General features: G+C 39.5%; 2 protein-coding genes across 3 annotated transcripts; both read left to right on the forward strand.

Moving 5' to 3' along the window:
* Positions 1-1514: 1514 nt before the first annotated feature.
* LOC116253697 (U-box domain-containing protein 33-like) lies at positions 1515-9111 on the forward strand. Its single transcript, XM_031628647.2, has 6 exons — positions 1515-1997; positions 4011-4132; positions 4618-4739; positions 6190-6556; positions 7006-7416; positions 8249-9111. Exons 1-6 carry the CDS (start codon positions 1814-1816, stop codon positions 8921-8923), a joined length of 1881 nt encoding a protein of 626 aa, XP_031484507.1. The 5' UTR covers positions 1515-1813; the 3' UTR covers positions 8924-9111.
* Positions 9112-11753: 2642 nt separating this feature from the next.
* Positions 11754-20327, forward strand: LOC116253699 (syntaxin-81). 2 transcript variants are annotated; one of them, XM_031628651.2, is made up of 9 exons: positions 11754-12710; positions 12797-12853; positions 14126-14220; positions 14428-14511; positions 15023-15127; positions 15754-15897; positions 18616-18858; positions 18961-19092; positions 20054-20327. In XM_031628651.2, the coding sequence occupies exons 3-9, from the start codon at positions 14143-14145 to the stop codon at positions 20195-20197; spliced, it is 930 nt and encodes a 309-aa protein (XP_031484511.1). In that variant the 5' UTR covers positions 11754-12710; positions 12797-12853; positions 14126-14142; the 3' UTR covers positions 20198-20327. The 2 variants fall into 2 exon arrangements, with proteins under 2 accessions (XP_031484511.1, XP_031484513.1); XM_031628653.2 differs by having other exon boundaries at positions 11754-12119.
* The last annotated feature ends 812 nt before the right edge of the window (positions 20328-21139 follow it).

Here is a 21139-nt window from a genome sequence, read left to right on the forward strand (position 1 = left end):
TGAAGGGAGCCCATGGCCATGCTGCCCTTGGCTCCACCCTTGATAGGATTTTGTTTTCAATATGCAAGTTGAGGTTAGGCAGACAAGTGTCAATTTATGTCAACCATCAAATCATAGGCGTTCAGTCATTGATTCGATTCGATCCGGTTCGATTTGAATGCAAAGGGCTTTCCTAAAAGTACTTAGGCCGACATCTTGAAGTTCACTTTAACATCTAAAAGTATAGATGTTGAACCTTTGAAATCCATCCAGTACTTGTTTATCGAAATTTCACCGCTCTTGTCCATTTGCGACCTCCTAGTTGATACTCATTAGGGTTCAGGGTTGCTTCGGCTTTAATATGGGACAAATATTCATAGAAACCAAACCAATACTAGGCCGCCCAACCTATTCACTAGTCCAATCAGCTACGCCGAACCCCTTTAAGTAACTAGGTCTCAGCGGAGCCTCGTCGACAGGAAATCAAACAATTCAAATGGATAAGGTCATCTCTCTAGGTAACCAAAACTTTATATGATCTTGTTAGATCCAGATGTATAATTAAATCCAATCCAATGTAAAGATAGAAATTAATTTCGTCGGTTCTAAGCATCCGTCCAACTTGCCACGCTAGCGGATAATATTCCTGATGACGATAATATGCATCTCGAAACTTTTTAAAACTTCAAAAGTTATTCCATCAATGATCGAGAAAGCAAGATGTAATGTCAAAATCCACCTAATTCATGAGCAATCAGCCACCGAACTTGGTTGTCAAGAATATATATATATATATATATATATATATATATATATATATATATATATATATATATATATAACCAAATTATGCCTATGTTTGAACTCTTACTTTCTGCTACTTAAATTGGACACAAGAAAGGCTCTTGACTTTAAAATTTTTTAAAACATGGATGCTCTTTCAATATGAGCACCAGTTAGGTCCTCCTTGTCAAAATTTCCGCTAATCATGGGAAGGGTAGGAAAATAATATTTTTTCTAAATACCACCAAAAATTTAATCATTAACGACGAAAGCCTCCCATTTTCTCAAAATTTTAATATATTTGATTTTTTTTTTTTATAAAACTGCTGAGTTAAAGTCTTGCGAAAAACATGTTGTATGTTATGGTCCATACAAGAGGCATCTGTCGTAATCTGAAAATGACTGAAAATACTCTTATTTATTAAATAATGACTCCTCTCTTTATAAAAGTAAAGGTGGAATTAAAAAAATCACTTTATAAAATAATTAAAATGTTAATTAAATTTAAAGGTTGTTTGGTAGAAAAAACACTTGAGGGTGTTAGAAGGTTGTCTCTGATATTGTTGATAAAAGGTTGGTGTCCAGATGTAACTTCTTTCCTTCAACTTCAAACCAGCGGAAAAGATTTTCAAATGGTGGATGTAAATTTCTGCTTATTGCAAAAAAGGACAGTATCGGTGCTGAAAATAGAAAAAGAAAAGAAGAAAAGGGGTCCCATTTCGTTCCATTTCAGCCTCGTTCTGCTTGGCTTCGTGGGTTGACTTGGACGCTTCCACCACGACTTCTTCCTCAACTTCCCTCCTCCCACCTCCTCCTTTCCTTTCAATCTTCCCCACACGCACAGACAAGAAAGAGATTGATGGCCTCTTGAACTTAAGGGATGCAAACGGAAAGATTCCGGCGACCGAGGTCCTCTGTTTAGAACCGAAGCCGGAAAGCCGAGAGGAGGACGACTGTAGGAGAGATAGCGAAGGAAAATCGAGGCGACTCTGGCGATCGGAGAAGGAGAGAGTTAGGCGTTGCGAGTGCGGGCAGCGAGAGGAGGAATCGAATGGGAGAAAACAGGGAGATCGCCGGCGGGCCGCCGTCCGATCAACCCGAACGAGTCTACGTCGCCCTCGGGAAGTGCTTCAAGAAGAACGTGAAGAACCTGAAGTGGAGCATCCGCAATTTCCCCGACGGGACGATCGTGATTTTGCACGTTCATGATCCTCAGGAGAGGCCCGCCGCCCCTCGTAAGTTCCCCTCACTCCCTAATCTATAGTTCTTCGTAAAAGATCTTATCCGACATTGTCCTCTTGAAAGTTCCGATTCAATTCCCTGTTTTTTTTCCCGATATATCTCGTTTTCTACGGATTCTCTTGCTTCAGTTTATCCATCCGAATGAGTTCGTGAAAGATGAAAACTACGGTCAGGAGGAATCCGGCTTTCCTTTTCTACGATTCGCTTCAGGCTTTGGATTAATTTCTTGTTCATACTGCTTCCACAATCACATCGATGCAATATTTTTTCAAACACTCGGGGCCGCAAGGAATCTCACCTTCCTTCTTCTCAAATTCAATTCAAGCTTTGAGCCAGTTTCCTACTTCAAGCTCATTCTCCAACCCTAATCCAATCCATGAAATATCGATTCCGTTCATCGGTCGACGCATGGACGCTATGAGCCTATTATTTTCTTCAATAGTTGCCAAAAGTTTCCGTGGTCTCAAATTTTTCGTTCTTGGATGATTGGACTCAATTTCCTATGTTGAAGACTTTTGAAGCGACGATGAAACTCCGAGTAAGTAGAAATTTTCCGATTCAAGTGAATAGATGTTGACCTTCTGTGGTTAAAACGTTCATGGAGCACGCAGGTCGCGGGGATGGGGGATGAGGGTGTGCAATTGGATCCGGGTCTGATTGGTTTGCATTTAGATTCAGATCCAGGTGACCGAACCCAACCCTCGTACCATGCTCGTCTGACGGACCAGACAATAGACATGGATGGGCGTCCCCTTTCTGGAGCGCTCAGTTCATATTGGGATATAATTATCCAGAGCAGATGGTGGATTATATAAATCCGGAAAAAGAAAGAAGAGTCCGGACTTAATAATATAGGGATTTCTTTTACGGAATTTGGATTCACATTTTATACGAATTAGTTACCGTTGGATGTGCTTCTCACACTGTTGTGGCACTGCATGTGAGTTTTGGACCCACAATCAACGGTCTTGCGGCTTGGGATTTGGAGCTGATTCTGAATAATCTCAGATCCGTATTTGCAGATATGACATGAAGCATGATTCTTTTGTTCGAACCACCTAGATGGGAGTAGGAACCCGACAGATCGGACCACCTAGCCGTTTGGATCTACATGGACGATCATTTAGAAGTTAGAACCGAATAATTAAATGTTCAAGCCATCTAAGAAATGACAAACCCGGATGAGGGCCATCCTTTTGGTGTTTGGTGGGTGGGGCACGGATGCAAGGAAAATAGTTAACTTTATCATTGCGGGAGTCCAGAGAAAATGATTTACTAGTGTTTCTGTTACCACAAACGCCCCAGCAAACATATGTTAGGAACACATTTTAGAGGCCACAAATGTGCTCTGGAAGCACCAAATTGCTTCATAGAACTTACCACCTTGCTGTGCGAATTATGCACTCAGTTACATTTGAGATTTTCAATGACATTAAAAGCACAAGATCTTTACTTGACTGATTTTCCTAATCCAGGAAATGCATGTTAATTATCTCTCTCTCTCTCTCTCTCTCTTTTTAATTACGTATGGGTCTAAAACCACCTGCTACCCCTCCCTTGCGCATCGGGAATGTGTCTCTACAGCTTTAGTTTTACGGCATGCTGATAGGGCCGATACTCCAGGTGTTGAAGTCGAGACCTCTTGGTTTGAAGTACTTAAGTCAATTCACCTAGTGATTTTAAAAATCTAAATTTAGGGGCTTTTTAACACTTTGGACAAGATTAATCTATAAATCATTATTTTTACCATTCTCTAATTTAGGATGCAACATCAAGCATAACTTCATATGCGAATATGTACTTTTACAAAATACATCTGCGAGGTGTAATTAGCATTGGAGAAGAAAAATAATCAACCTACCATTCCGTCCATGGACTCGGTATAAGGAAGAGAGACAGAAAGTATTGTTCTTGTTTGCTACATAAATATGTTGCTTCGATTATTATTGGCGTGGTGGCATCTGGACTGAAATATTCTCTCTCTGTTTTTTTTTTTTTTCCTTTAGTCGGAGGGAAGTTGTATCGTTCGATATTTAAATCACGTGAAGCAGACGCCCCTAAACAGAGGAGTCAAGAAGAGATGGCGAAAGTCATTCAGCAGTATTTAAACCTCTGTGCCACAGAAAAGGTAAGTGAAGCCCTGTTTTCTATGATTTCGGATGTCTCATCTCACCTGCCTCATTGGCCATTGTTCGTGATACTCATTGCAGTCTCGCTCCCATATTTATTTAGTAAATAGTTAGCCACATTCATAGATGATCAATTTAGAAAATTTAGAGCGATATTAGGAAAGTTGATTAGAAACTTACGGAAATGCATGAGAAGCATAGGTAAAATTGCGAATCATATTTTTAGCATGAGAAAGCGTCAAAGCTACATTAGATCATCATGCTTCCGAGTGGATATAATATGACTGAATCCCAGGCACTTATTGGTACTTTCTTTGGCTGTTGATGGTCTCATGATAAAAGCCTGAACTTCAGACTCAAACTTGCAGCTGAGCCCGAGTCTTGAGGAGAACATTTATTGTCTTGATTGCTCGATTCCGAGTTTTGTCACTTATCTGCCAGTACTGTAACCTTAAGAGGGCGTGATAAGTTGCTGCTTTTACAGATTAAAGCGGACAAACTAGTCATAGAAGCAGAGAGTGTGGAGAGGGGCATCTTGGCCTTGGTTGCGCAACATGATATCCGGAAACTTGTCATGGGAGCTGCTTCGGACACCAAATATGATCGGTAAGAGCCAGTTCGACCTTTTTCATTTAAATATTTTAGTGCATAGTACAGCAATTAGCAAAGGATGACCAATAGAAGTCAGGTGTAGGTTGCAATATTTGAGTTGAGCCCTCACGGGCACTTAAGCAGGATTACAATCAGATCATATGCCTTCATGTCCAATCACAGATTTGTCAAGGCCACTATATTCCAATGTAAAAATTCCTAAAATAAATTACTTTACCATGTATTATTATATCTCAAAGTGGGAAGAAATTACTATCCGGCACACGGCAAAGGGCATTACCATTGGTTTATAGTGCTACGAGGGTTGAGGTGTATTTAATAATGATTATAGTCCTTTTAGCAACGAATTATTTAAATTTTAGCCATATGATAACTTGACTTTCCATCTAGATGTATTTACTTGTCTCAAAGAACAACAACATCGTGCAATTACTAACTTCATGCTTTAGTTCAATAATATAGGTACAACACAGCATATAGTTCTTCTCGAAGGTCCTGATCCATTGTTCTCTTGAATGCAAACCCTGGTTAGAATAATAATGTGTAACATGTCATGAAGCCAAACGTCAAGCATTAGCCAAGGTCCCTTATAATTTTATCGTTTTGACTCACTAGACCCATTTCTGCATTAGTGCGTGTCATATTGAATAACACATGGCCAACCTAATGAATCCAATCGTGCTAGAAAGCCTGTATGTTGGCATGTCTAAAGGAAGAATTTCATTTAAGGTCGACATTTTGGCCATAATCTTCAAAATGGGCCTAACGTTTTTTGTTTTATTTTTTTTTATACATGTCCATATTTTGCTGACAACTGCCAATTTGAGGTTCACCTTCAGTGAGAACATTTAACCTGAGATAAATGACGAAAACATTCTTTCTTTTCTACTTTGCCATCAAACAAAAATGAACAAATACTTTCAAAACTGAAAGGTGAATATACTTAACAAAACATAATTTCAGACGCTTCAAAATGACAAACTGAAACCTTGAGGCTCTTTCACAGTTACCGACAAAAATTGAAGACCTCTGAGCGTGTTTTGAAATGTGATGTCCATCATTAAGATTATGCTACGGATATGGAACTGAGCTTTTAAATGAAATTAATTGTTGAAATTGAAACAACAAAAGGCTGTTAAGATGAAAATCCATAGAGTACACATACTCCCAAAGGCGTACTGAAATTTCTTGAAAATTTGCTCAAGAGCCAGCAATTAATAAGAATTTGTGCCCCAAACACTATATCATGACTTGAATGGGAGTCTGCGTAGGGATAAATTAGTTTGTGTTGAACGTTGATACTGTTTAAACTATGTGAAAGCTAATCGGGATAATTAATGGCGAATATTTTGATTCGCTTGAAAAAATTAAAAAATTCTTCGGGATAGGGCGTTCCGAAAGTGGGCTTGCTGTGTAACCTTGATCCGGATGACTCTTGCCACAGGAAGATGAAAGCACCAACTTCAGAGAAAGCTCGCCATGTGAAGGCCTGTGCACCTCCTCACTGCCAGATATGGTTCGTGTGCAATGGGAACCAAATCTGTACAAGGGAACCCTCCCCTCTCCACAAGATGCTCAGCGTTCCTTTGGTGCCATCAACCAATCCCTTCGTGGGTGAGGAAGATATTTGGCGGACGCCATCCTCCAATTTTCAGGTAGAACGGTCGGACGACCCTTCACAGTTAGCAGATAACGGCTTGGCAGCCGGCGCTCCCGCTAGGACATTGTCCCTGATAATAAATGGACAAGAAATGGCAGGAGACGATCCAGAAAATGATAGAGGATCTATTTCATTTCGTCAACTGGCAGAGGTAGGCACCAACTTTGTGATGTCTAAACTAATATGCAGAATGAAAAAGAAAATGGAAGTCATATGCAGATATGCTGAAACTGAGAAGAGAAGGTTAATAAAAACGTAGGCAATACCGGAGATACCTTAAGTTGTTTAGATAGTGTAGATTAACGTTTACCACTTGCAATCACTTGTTCATATGTGTGAATTAATGTCTTCGTGATTATTTGTCTCAACTACTCTCAATGGAAAAAAGAAAACTATATTCACTTCAAAGAAACTTCAAACAAAGAAGCTTTCTGTCCTCCATTTTGAGGAACGCCAACTTGTACTCAGGTCGTTCCTAAATAGACTACAATGGAGCACGACTTCTAGAATGATCTAAGAACAGTTCATTTGACGATATATGCTTTCTGTACTCATGCATTGTCCTTTTCTCTAAGACATTCCCTTTTCACTTGAGAAAAGGCAAAACTTGGTGATAACTCATGGGCAGAGGAGCACAAAGATAGAAAGGCAGCGGAAGAGAAACAAAGGCTGTTGGAACTCTTGAAAGAGAAGGATGACAGAATTGCCCAGCTATCGAGAGAAAAGGCCGAACTTGAGACGGCGTTAGCTGAATCGGAGCGCATTCTGAAGCAAACCAACGAGCAGCTGCAAGCATCTCAATCTTCTAGGAGAGAGAGTCCTGCCGTTCCAAGTTTTGCTGAGTTTACGTTGGAGGAGTTGCAAGAGGCTACTCACACGTTTGATACAAGTTCACAAATTGGTAAAGGAGGATTTGGTGCTGTGTACAAGGGGAAGATCCGCCACACCACAGTTGCCATCAAGAAACTGAACTCTGACAGCATTCAGGGAGCAACTGAGTTCCAACAAGAGGTAACTGTTTTATCCTCTGTAGCCTGCGCGCTACAATACAGGGGCAACAATTAATAGAAAATGAACAGAGAGTCGGAAGTTCTCTCAAATGCTTCACTTCCAATTTCTCTTATATGTGGCTTGGCTATAGCATCCAACTTAGCATCTTAGGATTTCCTGTGTGGCCGTCTACATTGTCTTAAGGACCCCTACTTGTCTCACATATTCACATGTGCCAAGGCCTAGGTTTGTGTGCTTAACTAGATGCTTATCAGTCAGTTTTTTCCTAGTAAAGATGAGAGTGTTAAACTTTCCGTATATCCACAGCTTGTAGGAGGCCTAACCACTTGCTAGCAAAAAGTATCGGGGCATGCGTGTGGTTCAGTTGAGGCTAAGGATTTACCAAAATATCCTCCTGTCTGTATTTCTACATGTTATGTTCTAGTCAGGATCATTCGATCCGTGAAATAGGGTGCATGGGCTCTAACCCGACCTTGTGAATCGCTTTCTCATGGTATGTCCTTTGATTTAACAAACTTGCAACATAAGATTTTCTCGTACTTCAGTGCCATAAAATTCTTTTCTTATGTGAATCATTTTCACATAAGCCTGAGAGAATGGTTCTCACGAGGTTGAAAGCAAATGTGCCACTTGAAGCTAAGAAGCACAAGTGTCTCAGCAGCTAAGGTCACCGGAAAGTCAACAATGGAAAACATGCATACAGCAGTAAACGCTACAGTATAAATGTTTACTGGATTTTTTGTGCCCTTTTGTCATGATATAATATTGATGGACTTTTATGTACTTGAGGAACATTTGTGGATTAAAGTACTAAAGCTACTATCTTTTGCAGGTAGATATTCTAACAAGAGTGAGACACCCAAATCTGATAACATTAATTGGTGCTTGCTCCCAAGCTGGCTGCCTTGTCTATGAATACCTACCCAATGGCAGCTTGGAGGATCGACTTCTTCGAAGAAGCAGGACAGTTCCAACACCATCTCCACTTACATGGAAAGAAAGAGTCAGGATAGCTGGACAAATATACTCAGCTCTTTTCTTCCTTCATTTTGCAAGGCCCTACACCATTGTCCATGGCGATCTAAAACCTGCCAACATCCTCCTTGATGCTAACCTCAACGCAAAGATTGGTGATTTTGGCATATGTCGCCTCCTCCCTCATCAAGAATCTGCTGCCACAATATTTAGGCTTACTGATCCCAAGGGAACTTATGCATATGTAGATCCTCAGTTCATGGCGACCGGTGAATTGACGGCCAAATCGGATGTTTATGCATTTGGTGTCATCCTTTTGCAGTTACTGACTGCAAAACCCGGCTCTGGATTGGCGAATGAGGTTAAGAAGGTATTGTCTTCCAAGAAACTGCATGAGATTCTTGATCCAGCAGCAGGAAAGTGGCCATCCAAGGAGGCAGTGCAACTAGCTAACTTGGGATTGCACTGCTGTGAGCTGGAGAGGAAGAATCGGCCGGACTTGGAATCAGATGTATGGAAGGTGTTGCAATGAATCGTGTAGTTCAGACAATAGATGCTTTGTGTGTTAAATGCATGCCCCTTGTCCAAGACCTTGGTGAAAAGGTGATGCATAAGCTCTCCAACTACTGCATTAGATTATCTTTTATGATTGATTGCCACATTCAGACGATTGTATTCGTTGCATGTAACAACAGTTGTATTCTTTGGCTCTTCACTTCATCCTTTTCCCTGATATTACGAAGGAATTGCAGAACACCGAAGGCCCAGTCGCAGCAGCTGCTAGCTTCAAGAAAAGGAGAGCATATTAAATAAAGTAATTCACCTTGCTTCCCCATAGAGGCAGGTCGATGTGACAATCCCCTCGAAAAACTAGCCGATACGCGGCCGAATTAACCGATATATTAAAAAAAAATAACTTAAATTCCCAAGTTAAGTTCAATACTTATAGATGCCTTGTCGTCCACATGCATTGTTTTTCAAAGTTTATAACAATACGAAATGGAAAGATTTATAACATATTGCTTGTAAATTGTAAGTTGCTTTAATTTGTCTACCCGTGTTGAGCCTTTGTCGTCCTATTTTTCCAAGCGACGAATATATCTTAAGAATAGCCAACTAATATCGTTACTAACACGGCTGCAAAACAATCATTCCGCACCGAGTGGATGAAAGGCACCTTTTGTGAATGTTTGATGAATTGAGGCAGATTTATAAATACATTTTCTAGTACTTCATTGTTCTGACTAAACTTCACGACAAATTCATCATGAAACACTCAATGACACTGCCAAAAAACCCCACAAAACAGGTGAAGTTATTTCCTGCTGAAGAATTTACGTGTGAGAAGTTTTTCGCAAACATTTTCTTCTCAAACCCTTTTAGAAACATGGTTCCAGGTGTTCTCGGCTGATATCATTTAGGAACGTTCCATGAAAATACATGTTTTTTAAAAGGATAAAAAAAAATCAGTGGCTCGGATTTTTTTATGAAAATATAGTTTTTTATTTGGAATAATTGCAAAAATGAGCATTTCATTTTTCTTACTTTTTGCGTTTAATGAAAAGCTGTCATATAATCAGCACCGATTTTATGGAGAAATTTGGCTCAATGTGTACTGGAGGGCGATAATCATGCGTTAGATATATATTATTTTTATCGGTAATATAGTTCTTTTTTAAACTATCCGAACATATAAAAATTCCAAAATAAAAAACTTGTCGTGTCATGACCTGTAAACAAGAATTTGGAATGCGAAAAGATGGAACTTCCATTTTCAAATTAATCTTTAATTGAAATCAACCAAATATTTTTATGGTTATTTTTTTTATTTTGTGTCGTTAAAAATTGTTGTAAAAAATGTATTTAAAAACTGTTGTAAAAAATGTATTCCTTTGGCTAAAAACTGTGGTCAATTGGCGTTATAAATGCATGTTTTGTAATTATTTTTCATTGCACAAAATTAAAAAAAATCATGGTGATATTCGGCTGATTTTAAATAATATATATTAATTAAAAGGCTTTCTGTTCTAAAACTTCTAAAAACGCAAGTATTGGATTGTTTTTTTCTAATACATACAACTCAAATGCATTATTCTCATACTTCAGCATATACCTGTGGAATCATTTTAAAGAAAAAACCAAAATTGATACGTGCCTAATTTTGGCACCAATGAGGACGGCCGAAGGCTTGGCCGAGAGCGCTAGAGCGAAGCCGACCAACAACGTGAGTAGCAGCTAGGCACGCTGATTACCACCCTACAGACTTATGTCCTTGTTCTCTTGTGAGGTTAGTCTCGGCAGAGAGCGCCGAGAGAAGCAGCCGCATCATTGCGTGTGGGCGAGGATGTGCGCAAGCTCAAGAAGTGACCTGCAAGGTCTGACACTAGCACCTATGTGTGTAGGGCCAAGTGCACACGAGTGAGTTAAACCACACGACACCTTGACATGGTTCAAGATTCGATCCTTATAGAACCATTGGGCATTACTTATATGGCTGCAGTGGGAGGAGCGGGCGGTGCAGTTGAGGTCGAAAAAAGTGAGACAAGGTCCGAATCCATAGAGAGAGCGGGCGCAATCAGATCCATTGCAGGCGCCCTTTTTGTTTATATTTATTTACTCTTTTGTACCGTCTCGATTTGAGATGTGTTAGAATCGTTTTACTTTAAGTTCTTTGTATAGTCTCTGGTTAAGAGCTAAGTGAATTGAGTCTCATGTATATAACCTTGTAATTATGGTTTTTGGGATTACGTTTGAATGAAGATTTGATTCCATTTGGATGTCGCTTTCTCTCTCTTCTTTTCCTCCTGAGCTTTGTCAATGGTGGTGGCCGGATTCTAGTCCGACGTTAACCGGCATGGCGGAGTTCTACCTACAGCCAACGGCCTCTTACTGATCTCTCTTCTTCTCCTAAAGTCACCCCTTCCATGGTCGATTGGATGATGATTTGAAGATGACAGACGTTGTTGCTGGCAACCTCTCTATCTCAACCTCTCTATCTTCTCCAAGTCATGACGTTTTTCCGACAAGTAAGTTAGGTGATCCACGGTTCAACTTTCCTTAACTACAAAAGGAAGTTAGAGGTCAGTTTCATTTCACGGAAAGGCTGCAGCGTAGGAACACGCCAGTAGATCTGGTGTTATATTTCTAACCCTGTTCCTGCAATAGAAGGAGAAGCGGTGGCAGACCACAAAGTTGAAATCCATTCGCCCTGCTGACCATGATCTTGGGTAAGATAGCGCCTAGGCAACGAGGTTCTATTAGAAATCGAAGCTACTAACCATTTTTTAAAAAATGAACCAAGTCCTTTCAAGTAATTTCCGCAAAAGATGATGGACCCCGGCAGAAAAATTCAACCGCCATTTTGGGAACCATGGACGATCGCTTTTCGGTAGATCAGTCCCTTGATTTCCCCTCCAGTGATCGTCTCCCTCTATCTCTCGCCTTGCTGATCTTGGCGACGGCGTTTCGACTTAGCTCAACGTCGAGCATCGGAGCGCCGTCCAGTTTCCCAGCAGCTGCCGCCTCTGCCGAGCGGAAGAAGAATCTAGCGACCGCCTTTTCTGGCATTGCTCCATTGCCGAGCAGTGCTTCCTTTCCTCTTGGCACGCTCTCCGTCGATCGTGGTCAGCCTGTGAATCCTTCACTCGAGACCTGAGCCTGGCCCTTCTGAAGCTCGCCGGAGCAAGGAGCGTCGTTATTGGTGGTGTTCCAGACTTTTCCTCCACCTGGTGGGTGTTTGTTGTTAATGGACCTGCAGGAGTGACTTCTTTTTCGACCTTTACGCAGTCGTTCTGGAATCTCTGACCTCTAGGGTCTTGCTCGACGTCCTCGCTATAGCTAGATGTAGACTGCCTGTGGCATCGGGCTTGGACTGCCGACCGTTAATTGTCCTTGTGACTTTCTCCGTATTCTTTTTCTCTGGTTGAGGGCAACGACCATTGCCTCCTATCTCTCTGTCCGCTGTTGTGATCCGGTTCGTAAGAGATCGTTTTCCAGCGGTTGATTCTCTCAGTGATTAAGAAATTAGGCCCTGTTTGATGCATCGGTTAAAAACTATACGGGCGAGTGAATCAAACGCTATAAAATTTCACAGGAAAAAGTCGTACGATCGGATGAAATTTCATGCCGAAAAAAGTCCGACCTGTTGAGGTCGGACTTTTTCGCGGAGACAAAGCTCTCAATTTTTCCCCTCTTTTCCCGTCGACGCACTTCTTCCCCTCTCTCGCTGCGTCTCCTCCTCTCTTGCTCTCTTGTTCCTCTCCTCTCTCGCTGCACAGGTCTCTCCTGTCAAACCCAACGTCGCCCGCTTGCAGCCCCAGGTGAGCCCTATGCGTCTCTTTGTTGCTCTCTCACACGCTTGTTTGGTGAAAACTCATCTTTACTTTTTTCTGTTTTTCGTACGCAGGCCTTCAATACCAACAGGAGATTTGGTCGTATCCCTCTCGGCTGCTCCTTTATTCAGGTATACCTCTCACAACAGGAAATTTACCCTGCTCTTGCTTTTAATTTCTGTTTCCTTTCCCGTATGATGGTTTTTTATCTAAGTACAGATTGTTTGGCTTGAAGTTACTCTGTTTTTTCCGTCACTCTTTGTCTCTGTGGCTATGTTTTTGATGGTTCACTGTTGTCAAAAGGCACCCACTCCAAGCTAGCTAAGAAACCTGAATTTCCCTGCAACTGATTCTTTTTCTTTTGCTTCCTAAGTTTTTTTCCTTTCACGCTCTCTCAAATTCGTTTCCTTTAGAATTTATTTCTAAAGACTGATCTTGGTGAAGTTTAATTTCTTTTTTTCCTCTTTTGTGATATTTGGGTTGGGTATTAGCAAGATTGGCTAAGGACCGAGGGGAGAAATCAACTTGGCAACCTGATCAACATTGGCTTTTACATTACGTGTCTGTTTTCTTAATTGGTGAAGTTGAGGACCACATGAATGAAAAAAATAGAAATTGGTTACAGAATAGACTATGATTTTAGTTCCAAAAGTGTAAGAATTCAGAAGTACATGCTTTGTAAGGCCTCCGAAGACCACAAAAAACAAATGTTTTTCCTTACTTTAAAGCCCTAAAAGTGACTCTGTTTGTGGTTCTTTTCTTACCTCTTTTCTCTTTGTGTCCATTTATTATGGCCCCCGTCAATCTTGTGCTATCTTTACCACATTGATTGAGCATCTACTCCACATTGATGAGATTTATCATGTGATTGGGATGCTCTCATTTGTTTTTTTCTATGTACAAAAGGACAATTCATGTTTCAACTTGACCTCAATGACTTATCATGACCTTTACTAAGATGAAAAGATGTTCAGTTATTATAATATGTGGCGAATACTATGGGTAGATAGTTGGGCTTGAGATTTTCAAGTCTAATGGCGTTAAGGGTTATTATTGAAAGTAGTTATTCTCCTCACAGCTACTCCCCATATTTATAGGTAATTCTACCAAACACAGTTAATTTTACCCTGCAAAAAACTATCCTGTGCACTAAACACAGTTAATTTTACCCTGCAAAAAACTTTCCTGCAATCAAACAGGGCCTCAAATCAGAAGAGGGTAAAATTTCATTCTGTATTTTTTTTTCCAGCATTCTTTTCCATGATAAATTTACCACGTTAAATTCTTCCTGTGCATCATCCTTCCTGTTTTCAGTGTCTACCTTTTCTTCCTTTTTGCTAGTTCGTTCCTACTTTCTTCGTAGTCTAGAATGTTATGGAAATTTGCTTGTTATCTTCTCGCAGATTTTTGTCCTCCAAGAATGTCAAATATTCGGGATAGAACTAATGATTTTAGGGAACTCGTGCGTTCTGTGGCGATCTCGTTAGGGTACGATGAGGTATGTGAATTTTTTTCGGCTAGTAGTAACTTGCTTACCTTTGTAAAATTTTTTGAGAACCTTTGATCATTTGTGTTGTACTTTTGGTTAGAAACTTCATACTTAATGCCTGCATGAATTTCTTTCTGCAGTTGGTTATTGTCTTTCTATAATGTCTTGAGTTTTCCTTTCACACATTTGTGAATGGGACATTTACATTTGTTGCAGTCCAAATTGGCCGCAATATCCACATCCTTGATCATGTCAAAGCCTCGAGAACGCTCATCATTTATTAAATCTGCACTCTTGACGGTATGCTTATGATTCTTTGTCACTACTTCATTTTGGAGTTCTTGAGTGTGAATAGGCGATTAGATTGGGAGGTTGCGTGTTCATGACCTACCTTATTACAGGATTAGGATCTAGATGTTGGATGGGGAATTTTGCAGTAGGGAGCCCAGTCACCAATGTAATGACTTGGAAGGGATAGGAAGAATACTTTTGTACAATTCAGTCCTTAAGTATATAGAACAGAATCAAGGTTCACAGTTCATGTGTGCTCAATTAATGAGAAGTGTAAGTTTAAGATTGTAATTCCGTTTATGCAAGAGCATGATGTTCAGGTTTTTTAACAATGTTCAGTTGTTGGCAATTGCACCTCTGGCATTGATTACATGATTCTGGTTTGGACGTTAGCCTGCTCTTCGTATGTGGGTAGCTCCTAATAAATTGATTGTCCATGCATGAATGGTTGCGTAATGAAATTGTTCGAAGTGCTTTTGTTTACAGTTTTCTCATGTTTATGAATTTTTTTGTTGCTTAGCTTCAAAGCATTGATGAATTGGAAAGGTTTATTGTGAAGCATCGGAAGGATTACATTGAGCCACATCGGGCCACTGAGCAGGAACGAGACAGCATTGAGCATGAAGTGAGTTGCATTCTAGATTCCACTGTCAAATATTAAACATTATTGCTTCAGTGCTGTATAAAATCACCAACTTTTTGTACGACTCCCATAAAAATGCAAGACATTTTTTATCTTCTTAATTCTTATCCTATTCTATTCCATTGCAAGGCTGACAAGACTGCTTAAGAGGGAATATTGTTTGAGGATGTGAACTGATCTTCAGGCAACACGTATATGGCAAACATTTTGCCTAGATAAGAGAATCCTTTGTGTCTATAGAGAAACCTTGTTCAGCTTTCACAAAAATTACATCTCAATCAAGGGACCCGGTAAAGGGAGACATCATGTGGTTTTTTAAAACTTTTTAAGGCTTGGATGGCATTTCTTCGTGAATTTCCCCAAAGAAGTTTCTTGTTGTATAATTCATTTTAGTTTCCTATTAGTTCTTATATTTTTATCTTTAGTTATTTTTGCACTTTTTTCCTTTCTTCAACATGTTACAGTGTGCTCTAAATGTAGTTCTGTTCTGTTTGCGAAATTATAGTAATATTTTATAGTTTATACCTTCTTTTTTTTAGAAGATATCTAATATTCATATGCTTGTGACTTGTTTTACATTTTGAATCTAATGTCTTCACTCTGCGCAGGTTGGGGTATTCATAAAAACATGCAAAGAACAAATTGATATTCTAAAAGATACCATAAATGTTGATGACAAGAAGAACTCAAGATTGTGGCTGAGTAACCAAGTTCATCCTCATGCAGATGTAATAGCTCACAAGCATGGTGTGGTATGGTTGATGTTCCCTATTTGTTTCTGCTGGTAAAAGTAATGGAACATTGATTTCATAAGAGCAGCTTATGGACCAAATTCTTGTTCATGTTGACCATCTTCTTTACTATTAGCCTTTGTTCTACCCTTAAACTGCATCTTTTTTCCAACTTGTGATGTGTTTGGTCCTTAGAGATGCCATTGCTTACATGTACAAAATTGCTTACACATATCATGCCAAATGCCATCACTGCAGTCACTTCTGTGAGAAACATGAGATATCTAAGTTGGCTGACTTTGAATAATGGTCTACCATACATAATTTAGACTAGTGTGTTGTTGATGTACACAAAATATTTTCTAAAGTGGTTCCTCTATCAGGAGTGAGGTTCAAATCAGGCTGTATATTTTCTACTGAAAAATAAATTATTACTATTACTTTTTTTTTCTGTAAGTCCACTTCCAGACATTCATTGAGCTTAAACCAGGGAAAGTAAGAAAGAATCATCACCATTCTTTTTTTTGTTTTTGGTTAGATTCTGAATGTTATTCTGTGAATCTGGTTACAAGCAATTGGTTTCCATCATGTATTTTATTTGTAGAGAGCAGACTTTTTCATGAGAATTGAGTAGAGAACATCATGGTTGATTTTCACTAACGAAATGGTATTTTATGACATGATGTCATGATCTGCCTTGCTGTGGTGTTGTTCAATGCTTGACCTAGGCTCAAGCCTGGTGTTTAGCTTGTCCTTGTTAAGCGTTAGTCCAGGCTTGTTTGAGAGCTTGAACAAGCGATGAGCCTAGCTTGACAAGGAGTGCAAGCTAAGTGAAGGTTGACGAGTCTGTCCAAGTCTCCAAATAATATAGTTAGGTTTCTTTGATAGTATTTCAGAGAAAGTGGGCCTAGTATAATTGTTAGATCTTGCACCTGGTAAGTAATGGGTTCAATTCTTGCCTCACTCGTGCTTTAGAATAGGGCTCTTTTTCCAATGATAATCACATGCTCAATTTTAGACTGAGTCATACCCATGCAGTGGTTGCTTGACTCTCTCTCTCTCTCTCTCTCTCTCTCTCTCTCTCTCTCTCTCTCTCTCTCTCTCTCTCTCTCTCTCTCTCTCTCATATATATATATATACATATATATATACGAGAGAGAGAGAGAGAGGGTTCTTATTGCCTAGGCTCTTCTTGAACCTGGCTCTTTTGCTGGGCTGCACTGCATACATAAATATGTTTGCATGTGCATGTGTCTGCATATAAAGGTTTATGTTTATTGAAGATGAAATATAAACGTTGAAATACGTCTTCCTTCTCCTTCAAAATATATGCAAGAAGTTTTATCTCATTTTGTAAAGTGCTTTTTTTTCAGAGGATGGTCTTAATGGCTCTGATGTCCTCAAAGAACGTAAAAAATTATGACCATGTTTCATGACAAGATTAGACTTTGTCTGAGAATTGGGCTTCCATGATTCTTATTGATTACCATTGGAACTATTTTCGATCTAGTTGTTTCTTTTTTACGGGTTCTCTGTTGGCAGGTGCCAGGGTGTCTGTTGGTGATGCAATGATTTTTTGTATTACTTCCCTGTTTTCAATTAGATGCAACAATCGGGGAAAAAAACAATGCTGAGTCCAATTAGTTGTTTGATATCGTTGTCATTCTTACTCTGGTTTTTAAATTATCTAAACTTGACCAAGGCAACTGTCAGTGACGCAATGATCTTTTAAATATATTTACCTGTTTTCATTGGAGGCAACAAATAAAAAGAAAAAAAGGAGGGGGTGTCCCAGAAGAAGTTGGATGCTCTAATGATTGATAATGTTGATACAGGTAAAGAAACTGTAACACAAGGATGATAAGTTTTGTCCAATGAAGAAAGAAGTGAAAATCAAGTAGTTTAAAAGTGAACGGCTTTCTGGTACTATTGCTTACTGAGTGACTCATGACTGCAAGTCATTTCTGCTGTAGTGAAGAGAAGAAAAAGATCAAAGACAGGTCCTTGGTGTTTTAGTGATTGCAGTAGATGAGTCAGGATTGCCATAATATATACTGCTTGAGTTGAATGCTATTTTTCTGGTGGATCAATTTTTCATGTTTCATGTTTTTTGGGGCAATCACATCGGGTTTTTCTTGTTAGGCTTGTAATACAGTTAAATGGCAGAAGCCAAGAAATTTGTTTCTCCACTTTGGTGATGCTGGCATGCCTTTGATTGTATTGGTGACCAGTGTATCAGCTGGCCTTCGCAAGAAAGCATTTAATGGTCCTGGTGGAAGTGTATGATGCATTCTACTGCTAATGTACCATCTATGTCACACAGACATGCCTGAAAGGGCGCTAAACCTGTATCAACATGCTAGACATACATGGTATGGGATATGGCTTGGACATGGCAAACTCTTGTTTTGTAATTTTTCGTTTAATTGTTTATAAATATGAATGTACATAATGAATATATGCATTTGTTTACTTTAAATATTATTTTGTGTGTGTGTGGGCGACTGGGTGTATAAGGCTGTGTCCTGCAGCTGAGTTTTGAAAATTACGTTGTATCTGGGTCCACACCTGCATCCTTGTCTGCATCCATGTGACAGAACCTACCACAATGGTCTACCTTTTTTCCCACTCAGGCACCAACCCATTTTTCCTGCCCTATGCATAACCTCAATTGTGAACTACAATTAGTATGTTCTTTGTGGATGTTCCTCTTTCTAATTGTGGGTCATCTAATTGCAGGTTTTAATTTTAAGTGAGCGGCTTCATTCTGTCACATCACTGTTTGATCAACTGAGGGCAATTCGTTTCCAGGATGCTATTGACAAAGCAATGCCAAGAAGGTTGCGGCGTAGAAATGTGAAAACAGTTTCTGCAGAAAGCTCGGAACCTGCTGATCTTATGGACAATCAAAGTGGGAAGCTTCAGCCAGAATTTGTCAATGTCCAGCAGCAAGTCTTGGATGATGAAACACGTGCTCTACAGGTTCTTAGGTGTTCCATGAAATGACCTTATGGAATTTCTTTTAGCAATGTGATCTCTTGTATTTCATGAGATTTATTCGAGTTCGTTTTAATGTCTCTGCAGTTGGAATTATCTAGCCTTCTGGATGCGGTTCAAGAGACTGAAACTAAGATGATTGAAATGTCAGCATTAAATCACCTTATGTCCACCCATGTGCTCCAACAAGCCCAGCAGATTGAATATCTCTATGAACAGGTTGGTGTTTGTATTTATGATGGGCTCGTATACTTCAAGTTCAAACGTAGTGCTTATGCTTTGTTCATAAAAAAAGGAGCTTCTTTCCAGTTTCGTCCTTGACATATAGGCAATTTATACATTTGTATGGTTGACACCCTGGCATTTACATATTTGAGACAAATTCATCTATTTGCTAAGCAGCTTTCTATGGTCTTGTGCTTACCAAATGGATTGATATCATTTGGAAAAAGACTTGTTCTGTTCTATTGACATGTTTTTCTTATTTTTTAAGACTGTCATTTCATGAAAGAAGAGTTTTAGTTGACACGTTTAACCTCAAGGACTAATTTGGAATTCTCAAGTTGATGGCAGGGATGGGTTTTGTTAATGGAAATAAGACAGATTAATTTGTTTGAATTTAAGTCGAGGTTGGATTCAGAAATAACACAAAAAGATTATGTTTCGTCATTTTCCAGATAAATTGCAGTCTTCGGAGCAGGTGGTTCTTGTACCGATGATGTAATCTCCAAGGTTTCCCTTTTCAGCTTTAGGGGGTTGTGTTATTTTCACTAGTGAGTATAAAGTATAAGCCAGTAAAGTCCAGGTTTAGGTTCTCTGTTCGTATTGAATGACCAACTGTGGAAAGTCTGCTTTCTCTTAGCAATGATAAGAAACTTTGGTGCTGAGTTGTAGCGTCCAGTTGAATGATTTGAAAACAATAATCAGAATCATCTATCAGATTTGTGTGGAGATCTCATTAATTAACGTTATTTCTCTATTTAAATCATAAATTTTATAGAAGAGTTCTGGTTTTGCCACAAATAGCTGCCTGCTTAACATGTTTTCTTATTCTTGAGTTCAGGCGCTTGAGTTCAATACATGGGTTATGCCCCCAGCCTGCATATAGGAATATAACAAATGGAAATGCCGGTACTTGATTTTCTCCCTTTTACTGATATTTTTCTTGGTGTACTTTCAGGCGGTTCAGGCAACGAGTAACGTAGTTCTTGGCAACAAGGAGATTTCAAAAGCAATTGAGCGCAACCGTAGCAGTCGCACATTTCTTTTGTTGTTCTTCATAGTTCTTCCATTGTCTCTTCTGTTTCTTGATTGGTATCAATAGGACAGCATATTTTTTGTTCGATTTCTTAGTGGTGAAATCTTACAAATGCCATCGTCTTCCGGTCTTTCAAGTACTGTTGGGTTTCTGAGTGGCATGAAAGAAGAAGAAGCAGATACTGCATTGGACTGAACTATATGTTTTGGTAGTCCAAGTATTCCAATTACAGTATAAACGACCAGGTTGGAATGGAAACCAATCAGGTGTGCTCATCAAAGTGGATCTCTGAAGGTGCTCAAGGGATTTTGAATAGCGTTTTGAGATCCACCAGTAATGGGCGCTGGATCTAGCTATGCGCAAACTATACTAGCAGATGAACCCGCATCCCGTGGCTTATGGTGCAGCTCCGACTCATTGGCCCATCCCCAATTATTATCGGGAAACAAATTTTTGAGAAAGTTTCATCAATTTCACGATTGTTGCCATCTTCCAAATCAAATGTATACTAGTTGCTGATTTTGGTTATTCATGACTTCTAAAGAGGCGGGTCGGGGATATTCAGCAAAAACTTGGTGAAGCTGACCGACCTACCTACCCGACTAATCAAGACCTTGCCAACAATCACCAGTTCATTTAAAATGTTAAAACGGTTCAAATATCATAATTTGGTGGAAATGTCTACCGAAACTGGATATTTTCTCGTTCTTTAATCGGCAAAAGCTGAGCAAAAAATTGATTAACAAATGCACAAGAAAGTCATGCAAAAATGAAAAAATTTAGAGATGGAAGAAAGAAAAAAAAAAAAAATCAGTTGTTTAGGGAGATCCAGGCTATGACCGCCACCACCCTGGTATAGTGCCAAAATTCATTGCCTTCACTGTCTGGGCAAGGTACTTTTCCGGCACTAAGTTTCTTGTTCATAATCTCAAAGCCCGGCCGTACTATTTTCTGCAAAATGTCGCATAGAGTCGAGTTTTTTCCAGAAACGACAATGAACATGCATAA

Source organism: Nymphaea colorata, chromosome 4 (assembly GCF_008831285.2).
Source record: "Nymphaea colorata isolate Beijing-Zhang1983 chromosome 4, ASM883128v2, whole genome shotgun sequence".
NCBI lineage: Eukaryota > Viridiplantae > Streptophyta > Magnoliopsida > Nymphaeales > Nymphaeaceae > Nymphaea > Nymphaea colorata.